The 12,402-nt window shown below is 43.6% G+C and overlaps 1 protein-coding gene across 2 annotated transcripts in view; it reads left to right on the top strand.

The window, feature by feature from the left end:
- Positions 1-7,656: 7,656 nt before the first annotated feature.
- The window catches only part of FNIP1 (folliculin interacting protein 1), a 109,637-nt gene continuing 104,891 nt past the window's right edge, over positions 7,657-12,402 (top strand). For both annotated transcript variants that reach the window (XM_056854328.1, XM_056854320.1), the window contains exon 1: positions 7,657-7,756. In XM_056854328.1, the coding sequence (XP_056710306.1) occupies positions 7,662-7,756 (95 nt within the window). In that variant the 5' untranslated portion in view covers positions 7,657-7,661. The remainder of the gene's footprint in view (positions 7,757-12,402) is intronic.

The following is a 12,402-nucleotide window of genomic DNA, read 5'->3' as shown; positions in this document are numbered from 1 at the left end:
CACATGTGCATGGCTGTGGTTGCAGTCAGTGGGTAGAACTGTTCTGCAGCCTCACACAAGAATGAAGTATCTCCACCTACCTATTTTTGGAATCAAATTGTTGCAGTCGAATGAGTATTCAGAGATGTATTTTAGAAAAGTCATGCGTTCTGTTCCTATGCTAGGGTAATCTTTTGCAGTCATCTTGCTTTCTAAAAGATGCATTTTCTGAGACAAAAAATATGAATCAGTCAAAAGGAAGAAAGTCCTCATTGCTGGGACCAGGTATGTTCTGTTGGCACTATCTTCCTCAGGCATTAATATCTTTGGGAAAGGGACCTTCATTCTCAGAAGGCCACATAGCTTCCTTTGTGTTTTGGAAAACAACATCAAACTTTGACAAGGTCACTGCATGTTGAAGCTTCACCTCTGATGGAAGCTGGAAGCCTTCGATGCTGTTGACACAAACACAGCAACGTACTCTAAATAACAAGCTTCTGATTTCAGCCAGGAACCATCTGCATGATGCAGCTTTTCACAATGTCAGTGCTCACTTCACGTTACATAAAATAACCTCCAGGAAAGGGAGAGAGACAGATCCTGACAACAGCCTTATTTTTGCATTAACCTAAGGCAGCTCCTAAGATTGTACATTATTAAGATGTCTGATCCATCGAGAGCTGCTTGCTTGCAGGTGTGTATGTTAATGATCATAACTTCACTCATGACTGTTTATCTGCAGCCTCAAGTGACATCCATGTATTAATGATATCAAAGATTAAACTACTGATCGATCTCTCATTTCCTGAAACCCGGGAACTCCTCGGTGTAGTCGCTTCATATATTTAGCTGCAGGCCATCAAAGATTGAAAATAAGGCACTATGCGTAGATTGGACTGGAAATAGAAAATGCTTTCTCAGTGTTGGATGGTAAAAGTCTAAAGACAAGTGTCTTATGGCTGTGTCTAACAATGAGCCCGTCTCAGTTGCTGGTTTCTGGAGTCGGTGTAATTGCTCCATGAGAACTGTGGGCCTAAAATAATCCTCTGAAGGATTTTAATGACATCATCTCAAATGAGTCACCGCAGCCTCCCTAACATTACTAACTGGTGGAAAATGTGCAGTGGAGATTTATGGCCTGATCAGGCACATATATTACAAATGTCTTATGGCTGTATAGTCCAAGTGATTTAATGGGTCACACAGTTGTGACTGCAATGCATTGTTAACGGGTTGCAGAACTTCAGCCTGGCTTGACATAGTATTTTAAATATAACTGTGAAGTGGAATACACAGACCTTTTCCAGTGCTTAGCAGAGGAAAAGGAAAAATGCTTAATCAGAGCATTGCCAGTTTTACAGCCATAACCAGCTAGGGCAGGTCAGTAGATTTTTTTTGGTCACTTCACTTCATAGTGATTGTTTGTAGAGAGAGAGGGATCTATAGTCCTTTTCAGATCCTTCTTGAAGTCAAGGAAGGAGCCCTGCTGTGGGAGACAAACAGGAACCGGAATTTTTTTTAACATCTGTCCAGTGTGGCCAAAAGAATATGGTGTTGCCCTGTTGGATGAGCAAAACAGCTAGTTGTCCTTGGTTGTAAAAATTAATATTGCATTATGCTAAGGGAGAAGTGCCCTAAAGCATCCTCATGCTTTCAGCTGCAATCCAGATCAGTTTGGACTGGACAGGTTTAATCCAAAGGCAATCTTTCCCCACCACCACCCAGTATAAGTAACTTGTGCCATTGGAAAAGGATGACCCAGCTCCCCAAAATCCTGCTCCTGTGGGGACAAGAAACCCTCAGGAAAGTGTGAAAAGCAAAGTGAGGGTCTGCAGCACAAGATGAAATCAATTATTGTACCATTTGTGCTGGTGGGTCTTTGGATCTAATACAATGCATTTAAAGATTTTCTTTCACACTATTAATGGGCTGTGGACAAAAACAATGCCAGGTAGGGTTAGTAACTTAGAGTTCCTTAACACACTATAAAAGCTTTGGCAAAGCATGTAGTATCTTGATGGTAGCCCTCCCAGACCCATGTGGAGTTGGCATGCTAATGCTGTACAAAACTGGGCTGTTGCAGGGTAAAGAAACATTTGCTTGGTTTTTTTTAGCCCACCTTTGCCAAAAAAGCTCACGTTACAACCTGTACAATCACATTTTTTTAAAAAGCACATGCTGTTTTGAGATGTTACCTTTGATGGCTTGTCACCAGAAACACAGCCCTTTTTGAAATACCCATTTTAAATCTTCAGCAAAAAGCTTCTCAAAGCTGTTTTGTGTGCCTTCCTAAAATCTGGAAGGATCTGCTAAACTACCTTCCAGAAGCCTATCGGAACAATGGTGGAAGAAACTTGAGTGAGTCTGGGAAGTGTGCCAGTGTTGACACAGGCACCACTAGGAGGAACTCTTGAGCTGAGCAGCGTTCAGATGTGTAGGTATACACCTTTTTATGTATACAGAAATTTGGGGGGGTACTTCCGAGTATGTAGGTTCCAGGCCATAAAGGGCTTTAAAATTAAGTACCACCACCTTGCATTGTGCCCAGAAGCAAATAGGTAGCTTGTTTCTGTTTTAATGATCATGTCATGTAAGGTTGCCAAACTCCAGGTGGAGCCTGGAGATCTGGAATTACAACTGATCTCCAGATAGCAAAGATCACTTTATAGTATGCCCACCTTGTCTTTAAAAGCATTTCGTTGATTCTAAAAGATAACATATTTCACAGGAGGTTTTTTCCCCCAGTATTCCCCCCTTTCCAATTTTTCAATTGGAAAAATGGGGGGGGGGGGAAGGCTTCAGAAAAAAACAGAGGATTTCCCCCCCCTGGAGACTTCATATCTCTAACTGTACCAGAGTCATGATAGCCATGGCAAGAAGTCAGTAACAGGCTAAACAGCATCACCCCCGCAAAAATAATTATTTTATAGTAAAAGACATGTAATATCCTGCAGGCAAACAGAGGTCTTAACAGTGGGCATCTATTAACCCAGTTCCCTGGTTGCACTATTGGTTAACTGCTTGGATAGAACGCTATGGCAAGCCATGCTATGTTCCTATTACAGAAGGGGGAGGGCTGTTTGCTGAGCTTGCCAGAAGAGGCAGCCATTGCAGAAAACCCCAGACGTATTGGAACATTCCTAGGCTTGCACATATTCTACTTGCACACCACAAAACTGACCTCACAGTAGCGAACCCATTCCCATACACTTGCTATCTTAAGAACACCTGGTAACTAAGGGGAAGGTTTATAGTTTAAAATAAAACTGGTTCCCCAAAATCATAGGAGGTTGTGTGCGTCCTCTCAGCAGAAATGCCCGTCACAATTTCCTCTCCTTAATCAGGAGGTTCCATAGACATAGTTGTCTATGGTTTAGAACTGGTAGAAGTAAACCACCAGTAGTGGTTATGAAACTGTAAAGGGGAGGGGGTTAATTCATGTTAAAGTGATTGTGTTTATGTAAGTACTATACAAATTGTACAGAAGGGGACGTTTATGAACTGGGGAATGTGCCACCTGAACAGGAGTGGTCCTCATAACCATGATAGATGGGGACAAAGAAACCCCCAGAACTGCAGGAGCATATAATCATAGGCCTCCCTTGATTATATTTTTGACTCAGTTATTATTGTTGTACAAGATTCATTATTGTTATACAAGAGGAAGAAGAGAAGACAGGTGTTGTAAGCACTATTGTGCTTTAAAACATCTTTCCCCTTGTGAGAGGTACTCCTGCTGGACATTTCAGACTTGCACATTAAAGTTACCATAGATTTTTGATTTTGCATTGGTTTTATTTTTGATGGCAGGTATGTTGTGAGTAAGCTTATAAGGGATCCAATAATCCCCCTCAATAATTCCATACATGCATATTTTTTTCATTTGAAGTTAAATCATATAACTTGATAATATTATTATTCATGCTGCAATTTCAATGCTTGTTTAAAATTAAATTGGCCAGGGGCTGGCCGTAATGTGATTAGCTGCGTGTGTGTTCATGGAGAGGGCAGCCTGAGTGTCTTGAATTCTAGCTTTCGGTTAATGGCCTGCCTATTGTACAGCATTTGTATCATCATAACTGTAACTGTCTACATGATCTGTCAGCTGACTGAGACTGGAACCAGGGCCTTTTAAGTCCTCTGGGGAACCCCTGGGATAGCTCTTGTGTCACAATGGTTATGATACAATGTGTTTCTGTTGGCAGTCTGGATCATGTAAGACCTTGGATATGGCTCTGAAAGTTTCTGCCTGGTTTGATGGGTAATAATTTAAATAACAGAACTCACAATTAATATCGGTCCCATTTTAATCCCAGGTCCCTCTTCGCCACCGGCGGGAGGTTTTTGGGGCGGAGCCTGAGGAGGGCAGGGTTTGGGGAGGGACTTCAATGGCATAGAGTCCAATTGCCAAAGCGGCCATTTTATTTAGGTGAACTATCTCTATTGGTTGGAGATCAATTGTAATAGCAGGAGATCACCAGCTGTTACCTGGAGGCTGGCAAACCTAACAAGTGGACTGATTTCTTATGCAAACTTAATTCCTGAGTTTAAGTTCTGGAAGATCAGTCTCTCCTGTCAAAACAATATTTTCGTTTCTGAATTCCCTTCATTTCCCCATGAATTTCATTAGTAGTAGACTTCAGTAATTATGGGCCAATAAGCTCTAAGACACCTTCACATGAATAGTTGAGTAGGAGGCCTGTTGCAGAATTTTGACTATATCACATGTTTTCATGCTAATCATGCATATTTTCATGTATAGGTAAGCTCATATCAGGTTCATCTGTTGGTCAAATCTAATTGCGTAAAGTTTTTCTTTTATCTTTGACTGTTAATTAAAACAGCTACAGAAATTTTAGATTTATTGCCTTTTAATTGAGATTGAGAGTTTGGGTTGGCCTTCTAACCTTGTTTAAATAGAGTTAATGAGCACACGTCAGATGTATTGTTAGATGTACCCGTTTGATTATCTCACCAATAGTTATGAACCAGTCCTTTATCTAGATAATGATCACATGTTTAAGTTAGAAAGGTTTAGCATAAGATTGCTATTTTTCTATATAAATGTGTTGATGTGGTAAGCAAATCAAATGATTCTGGATGGAACTCTCAGAAGATATTAGGTGAGAGATCTGTTTTTATGTATGACTTGGGTTTTTTTAAAATAAAATTCCTAAAAGCAGTTTAAGACAATAATCTGAAATCTATTTTGTTTTAAATTTTACTTATTCAAATATGGTTGAGAAATCTAATATTTTTGCACTTGTTTTAGCAGTTGCTATAGGATTAATTTTCAAATGCTTGTATTTTCTAATGTCTAATAAAGAGAATTATTTCTTTTTCAATAAAAGATAGTAACTCTCTGAAAGTTTCTGCCTGGTTTGCTGGTAATAATTTAAAGAACAGAACTAACAATTAATTCATTTGTACTATCAAAATTAAATTTTGCAAATAGGGTTGTTCCAGGTGGTGGCTCCACAGGGAGACTGTGTGTGTGTGTGTGTAAAGTGCAGTCAAGTTGCAGCCGACTTATGGCGACCCCTTTTGGGGGTTTTCATGGCAAGAGACTAACAGAGGTGGTTTGCCAGTGCCTTCCTCTGCACAGCAACCCTGGTATTCCTCGGTGGTCTCCCATCCAAATACTAACCAGGGCTGACCCTGCTTAGCTAGCAGCTCCCTAATTCTGTTAAGGAAATGTCTCTAAATTATAAATTCCATCACTTCCTTAATTGCAGCATGTATTGACACTGAGAACATAAGAAGAGCCCTGCTGGATCAGACCAGTGGTCCATCTAGTCCAGCATCCTGTCTCACACAGTGGCCAAACAGTTCCTCTGGAGGTCCAACAACAGGGCATAGAGGCTGAAGCCTTCCCCTGATGTTGCCTTCTGGCACTGGGATTTAGAGGTTTACTGCATCTGAATGTGGAGGTTCCCTTTAGTCACCATGGCTAGTAGCCACTGATTGACCTCTCCTCCATGAATCTGTCTAATCCCCTTTTAAAACTGTCTATGCTTGTGGCCATCACCACATCTACTGGCAGTAAATTTCACATTTTAATCACTCACAGTGTAAAGAATTATTTCCTTTTGTCCATCCTGACCCTACTGCCCCTCAGCTTCACTGGATGCCCTCGAGTTCTAGTATTTAGGGAGAGGGAGAAAAAGTTCCCTTTGTCAACTCTCTCTTACCCCAGTACATAATTTTATGCTTGCTGGGCAAGAGAAAATACCTGAAATTAGCTAAAATTATGCTTCTTCTGTGACAGTCGATATATAAAGAGTATTTGGATGCTGATGTGCAAAGCAGGAGCATACCTTATGGTTGCCATGGGAATACTGCCAAAACCAGTGTTCCCTCAACTGCGGTATTTAGGTAGATATGAAGCTGCTAGGTTAGAGCGCATCAGAATGCAGAAAGCACTTCTTATTATACCCATATCGAGCTAATGGTCTATTAGCTTAATATGGCTACAATAATAAGACAATAGTGCTTTCTGCATTCAAAACACAGTTCTTCCTCTGACCATTCTTTGAAGGGCTACCAGCACGGACTAGGCTGAGTAGTGTCACAGGATTTTGCCCTTAGCACAGCAATTTTCCCTTCTCACAGCAGTGAATGACAGTCTTCCAGTTCTAGCGGAGAAACTACAGATGTGGCCTTAGAGGAACTGTTGATGTGGGGCTAAATTTGCTCCAACTAGTGATATCAGCAAATGAAAATTAAGTAGGCTTCCTTGTCTCACGCTTGATTTTGCTTCTCGGTCACATGAGACAGAATCATAGGCGCTAGCTGTTATAAATATAGCTCTTATCTTCCTATTTTATCAGCTTGGCACAGGTGGCAGCCACTCTTTTCACAACCCTCCTCCTTGACTATAGATGGCTGTCACAAAAAACGGAAATGCCTGATCTTGCGGTCTCGAGCGCACCTCATTATTCAAGAGGTCCGAATCCCGCCAGGGAGCAAAACCGAACCAAAACCCCAAGGGGGGGGGGAGTGCTGAGGAGAGATCCAAGTAGATTTGCATTGCGGTTTTGGCAAAGGAAGGACACGGAGGCCAGATTTTTTCTCTCTCTCTGCATCCTATATCAATGATGTGGGAGTTGGGGGGGTGTGGAAGAGAAGAGGAGGCGGCAGCTGCTGAGTCACCCATCTCCAAGTTGGCAGGAGCTTTTGGGGTGGGGGGAGTTCCAGTGGAAAAAGAAGCCCAGCCCGGATCCGGGTTTGGGGTGCGCGTGTGCGCGCGTGAATTCTTTCCTTGCGCCCAGCATTCCGTTCCCTTTCAACTGGTGGACCTGAGGGGGTGTGGGGAGGGGGCGGCCAGGCAGTCTTCACGCCTCCCCCTCCTCTCTCCTCCAGAACACCAAAACACCCCCAGGGCCGCGGCTCAGCCAAGCCAGGCAGGGATCCCTGTGCTCACCACGTGGCCTCGGCGCCTCCGCCAATCCGCGGGCGGGGAACCCGTGCGAAGCCCCTCCCCCTCCCCCTCCCCCCGCCCCCTTTCTCTTCTGCCGTGGCGGCTCCGAGTGATTAATTTCTGTCATATGACTGTCACGCCGAATGGGGTCGGGTTCGCGGAACTAGCTGGCCGCCCCAGCCGCGCGCCGAGACCGGGGCTCCCGCGGGGGGGGGGGAGAGAGCGGGGCTCCCTCGCCCACCCACCCAGTCACTCACTCAAAATGCCGCCCACCCCCACCTTGCTGCAGAAGCTCTTCAACAAAAAGAACGGCTGGATTTCCCCCTGCAGGGAGCTCAAGGAGGAGTGCGTCTTCAGGTAGGCGCGCGGGGGAAAGGGCGGCGGGCGCGCAGCCGGTCCCTCTTCCTTCGCTTTTTTTTTTGGGGGGGGGGCGCTCGGGGCTCCTGCCGCTTTGCCCGAGCGACCCCCGGTTTCCGTGCCAGCGCTGGTTCGGAGGGTGAGCTCTCCGTCCGCTCCCCTCGCTCCCTTGAGAGAGGCTCTGGGTTTGCCCGTCGGGCTCCCTCGCAGCACTTCCACTCCCACCCGGGGCCGGGCACTTTTGCGCCCTAAGCAAGGCTAACTCTTTGTGAACCCCCCACCCCCACCGCTAACCAATTTTCAAAAACAGATGTCTGGTAGAAACAATAAAAGCACAAAACTTTTTGGAAGACGCGATAATTAATGATATTCCATCGCCCTGTTGTGGTACTTAAAGTTATTTTTATATATCTATATATGTCTATATCTATACCTATATAACTTTAGGATAAGTACAACAGGGCGATGGAATAATATATATATATATAGTCAGTTGCTTCCCCCCCCCCCCCCAAGACGCGGATCTGTTTAAAGCGGTGTCCAGCGGGGCCAGTCCTGCGCCCCTCTGCGGTCTGCGCCCTAGGCGACCGCCTCGTTCTCCTTCATGGTAGCCCCGGCCCTGCTCCCCCCTCCCTTTCTCCTGGAGGAGGCAGGAGAGGTCTCTTAGCGTCGTCTGCTTTGGCTGCACAAGGCAGTCTTCCTTCCAGGCGGAAATCACACGGATGTGTGTCTTCGCCATGCATGCGCCAAAAACTTCGTGCAACGTTGACTGTTTATTTTTTGCTGGGGACCTCCCTTTCTTCCCTTCTCTCTCTCTCCCTCTCTCCTCTCTCCCTCTCCCCCCCCCCCTCTAAACTCGTGCCTGTTTCCCTGTGTGGCCGTCACGTGCGTGTTTTCTTCGCTTTCCTGAGTTGCAAAAGAGAAACGAGCCCAAAACGAACCACTTCCCCTGCTCGGCTTCTTGCTCATTCTTCTCCTTTGGGGGGGGGGGCGGGGCGAGCGGGACCGTCTCCTGCCCCTTCCCCAGGGGGCTGCGTTGTTTCTTCCTTTGTGATGGCTCAAGCTTTGAGACGGTGGCTTGAATCGATCCAAGTTCAAAAGAAAAGATGCCAGTTCTTCTGGCCGTCCCGAGAGTGGAAGGGGTGGTTTTCTGTCGGCTGAGCGCCGCCTTAGATGCTAAGGAGGGACAGAAAAGGGAACTGCATGGTTGCCAGTAGAGGGTAGGGTTACCAGAGAAGTCTGTCGGGATCTTGCTACACAAAACCCAATCTGGCTAAGCAAGGGTACCCAATAAAAGTCTGCAAGCCAGAGATGCTTCTCCAAAAGGTCTTTCTGCCTCTCTTTTACCCAGTCATAATTATTTAAAAACTAGCTAAATATATGCCATTATTAAAATCCCACCAAATCAGTCTTTATGATTACTTCTCTTTTTACATGATGGCACTTTAAATCTTGTTACACAGATATGGTGTCATAGGATCTGAAATGGTAAACTCGATAAAATTGGGTACTGTCAGAAAATCACCCAAATCTTTTCCATATGTAACTTGTAAAAATGGTTCTGGAATTTGGCATGCAGCTTGATTCATTGCATGTTTCTTGGATGCAAGTCCCCCTCCTTTTAATGGAATGGACTACATTTTTGTTCACAGTTATTTGGGAGTAAATCTAATTGAATTCAGTAGGATTTGTTTCTGAGGGAACCTGCAAACCTCTTTGCTGTACAAAAGGGTTTACATGGCTTTTGTAAAATTGCAGCTGAAGAATAGAAGAGGTCCTGACCCTAGATTTTCCATAGCAAGATTTATAGTATGAATTCAGTACAATAAGGTAGATGTGATAGAATTCACTTGATCTGCATTAATTTGCTTAAATTGTATGAGATATCATTCTAGTGTTGCAGAGGCTGCTAGCTAGCTGTTGCCCCTGAATTCACTTTTTAAAGGATTTTGTGATTCCTACAACACGTCTATTTGATCTTCACAATTTGATCATTTTCTGATTGCATAACAATCTCCTTTGGTTTGATTATATGTCAAAACAAAATATAATGCCCTAGGGCTACTGTATGAAGCCATGGATCAACATTGCTTAATTTTGAACATGACCATATTATTTCTTTGCTCTGAGCATTGACACTAACTGTTGTATTTTGTCAGTAGAACTTCTATTGGAGCAGACTGAATTAAAAGTTAACTAACATCATGCTAATTAAATATTATGGGCAATTTACAACTGAGGGTTACATCCTTTGCTTTAAAAAGTAAAGGGTTTTCTTGCATTTCGTGGTTGCCAGCTTTTAACATACCGTATTTTCCGCTCCATAGGACACACCTTTCCATAAGACGCACCTAGTTTTTAGAGGAGGAAAACAAGAAAAAAATCTTGTTTTCCTCCTCTAAAAACTTGTCTTATGGAGCGAATGCCGGTTGGGCGCGTGTGCGTCGGGACGGCGCAAGCCGGTGTTCCCCACCCCGACGGCCAGCTGGGAGGCGGGCAGGGCCGCACAGAGCGAGCCGGCGCATGCGCCCAGCCGGCTCTGTCCGGCCCTGCCTGCCTCCCAGCTGGCCATCAGGGTGGGGAACGCCGGCTCGGCCGTCCTGGCGCGCACGCGCCCAGCCAGCATTCGCTCCATAAGATGCACAGACATTTCCACTCACTTTTGAGGAGGAAAAAAGTGCGTCTTATGGAGCGAAAAATACAGTAAATTTGTTCCTCAACGTGGCAATACCAATTTAGAACAATACTGTGGAATAAACATAAACAAAGCAAAAATGAAGTTTGGCATCTACCTGGTCTGTGGAAATGATATACCGGTACATATCTTGTGACTTCTATGGAAGTACAGAATGCAACACCTATTCCCATAGTGATCTTGGTGCTGATCTGTTTGGTTTGAAGAATTGCAAAGTGGGCCCAAATCCTCTCTTTTCTATAAGCAAATCTGATAGATACTTGTTCTCACCTGGAGGAGGCTTAAGTAATCTAACTAGTTTTGTGTTACCACTTCTATGATAAACCTCTAAGTAGTCCTTACTGTGTAACTCTGTACTTGAAAAATCTAGCCTTATGGGATATCATGAAGACTGTATGACTGTCTGCTTTTTAGGCAAGACGGTTGGTGAAGTGTTCTCATGGTCTTTTCTTTTTAGTGTGCTAGAAGAGAATATGCAGTTTTAAACTTGACATCTAATGAAATGAAACATGCATGCTTGCAGTGTGTGTTGCTGGCTATTTCTAGTGTTCAGTTTTATTAGACTATCAGTTGCCAACTGGGAATCTCCTAATGACAGGCCTGAATAAACAGCTGTGTAGCAGTCAGTAAAGAACATGAATACGTACAATAGAGCTAAGTGCTGTTAAACTCTGAGAAGTATTTCATGCTTCTTTTCACATATTTTAGAATAGATGCACTTAAATAAAAACCAGCCACAATTTTAACATATTATGTATATTTCATACAAACTCCTATTCTATCAAAAACAGTTCCTTTCACAACATAGTTTTAAAGCTCTTGCTCTTAGGTTTTTAAACATAGATTCTCATATATCCTTTTGAAATGTATGCAAGATGATATGCAAAACATTTTGGTGGGAGCTAAGTATTATAATGAATTTATCAGTATGTTCTGAGGTCCTCATGGTTGTAGGTACATCAGACTGTGTTCCACAGCACCTAATATAATAAACATGCTCCTCTGATACTGGAGAGAACCGGCATGCATCATGACTAGTATCCATTTTTACTAGTAGCCATGGATAGCCCTATCCTCCATGAACATATCCACTCCTCTCTTAAAGCCTTCCAAGTTGGCAACCATCACTACGTCCTGAGGGAGAGAGTTCCACAGGTTAACTATGCATTGTGTGAAGAAATACTTCCTTTTATCTGTTGTGAATCTCTCACCCTTCAGATTCAGCAGATAACCCAGCGTTCTAGTATTATGTGAGAGGGAGAAAAGCATCTCTCTGTCCACTCTCTCCACACCATGCATCATTTTATAGACCTCTTATCATGTCTCCCCTTACTTGCCTTTTTTCTAACCTAAACAGCCCTAAGCATTTTAACTGCTTTTCATAGGGCAGTTGCTCTAGCCCCCTGATCATTTTGGTTGCTTTTTTCTGTACCTTCTCAAGGTCTACGATATACTTCTTTAGGTGTGGTGACCAGAACTGTACACAATATTCAAAGTGTGGTCTCACCATAGATTTGTACAAGGGCAGTATTATGGCAGCAGTTTTTATTCTCTATTCCTTGTCTAATTATGGCCAGCATGGACTGTGCCTTTTTCACAGCAGCTGCGCACTGGGTTAACATTTTAATCGAGCTATCCACTACCACCCCAAGATCCCTCTCTTGGTCTGTCGCTTAGCTATCTTCAGTAGGTATCTGAAAATATAAATTGATGATGTCTGATGAAGGCCAGTTTCTTCACTCATTCCCTCTGTGATCAAATGTTGTGCTCTTTTGTGGAATCTCATAATTAAGTAAGGCTTATTCATAATTTTAATGGCTCATTGTTGGTACCATGTGCACAAGCAGGAATGAACTTGGGAGAAGTGAGAAGTTCTTTCTATAAGCAAATTTTCAGGGGTGCCATGTGTATACACATGATTCATGTTTTGTAGGATAGACTTAGCAGCAGC

Source organism: Euleptes europaea, chromosome 1 (assembly GCF_029931775.1).
Source record: "Euleptes europaea isolate rEulEur1 chromosome 1, rEulEur1.hap1, whole genome shotgun sequence".
Taxonomy (NCBI): domain Eukaryota; kingdom Metazoa; phylum Chordata; class Lepidosauria; order Squamata; family Sphaerodactylidae; genus Euleptes; species Euleptes europaea.
Note: the sequence above shows the minus strand (reverse complement) of the source record. Positions and strands in the feature narration are given on the sequence as shown.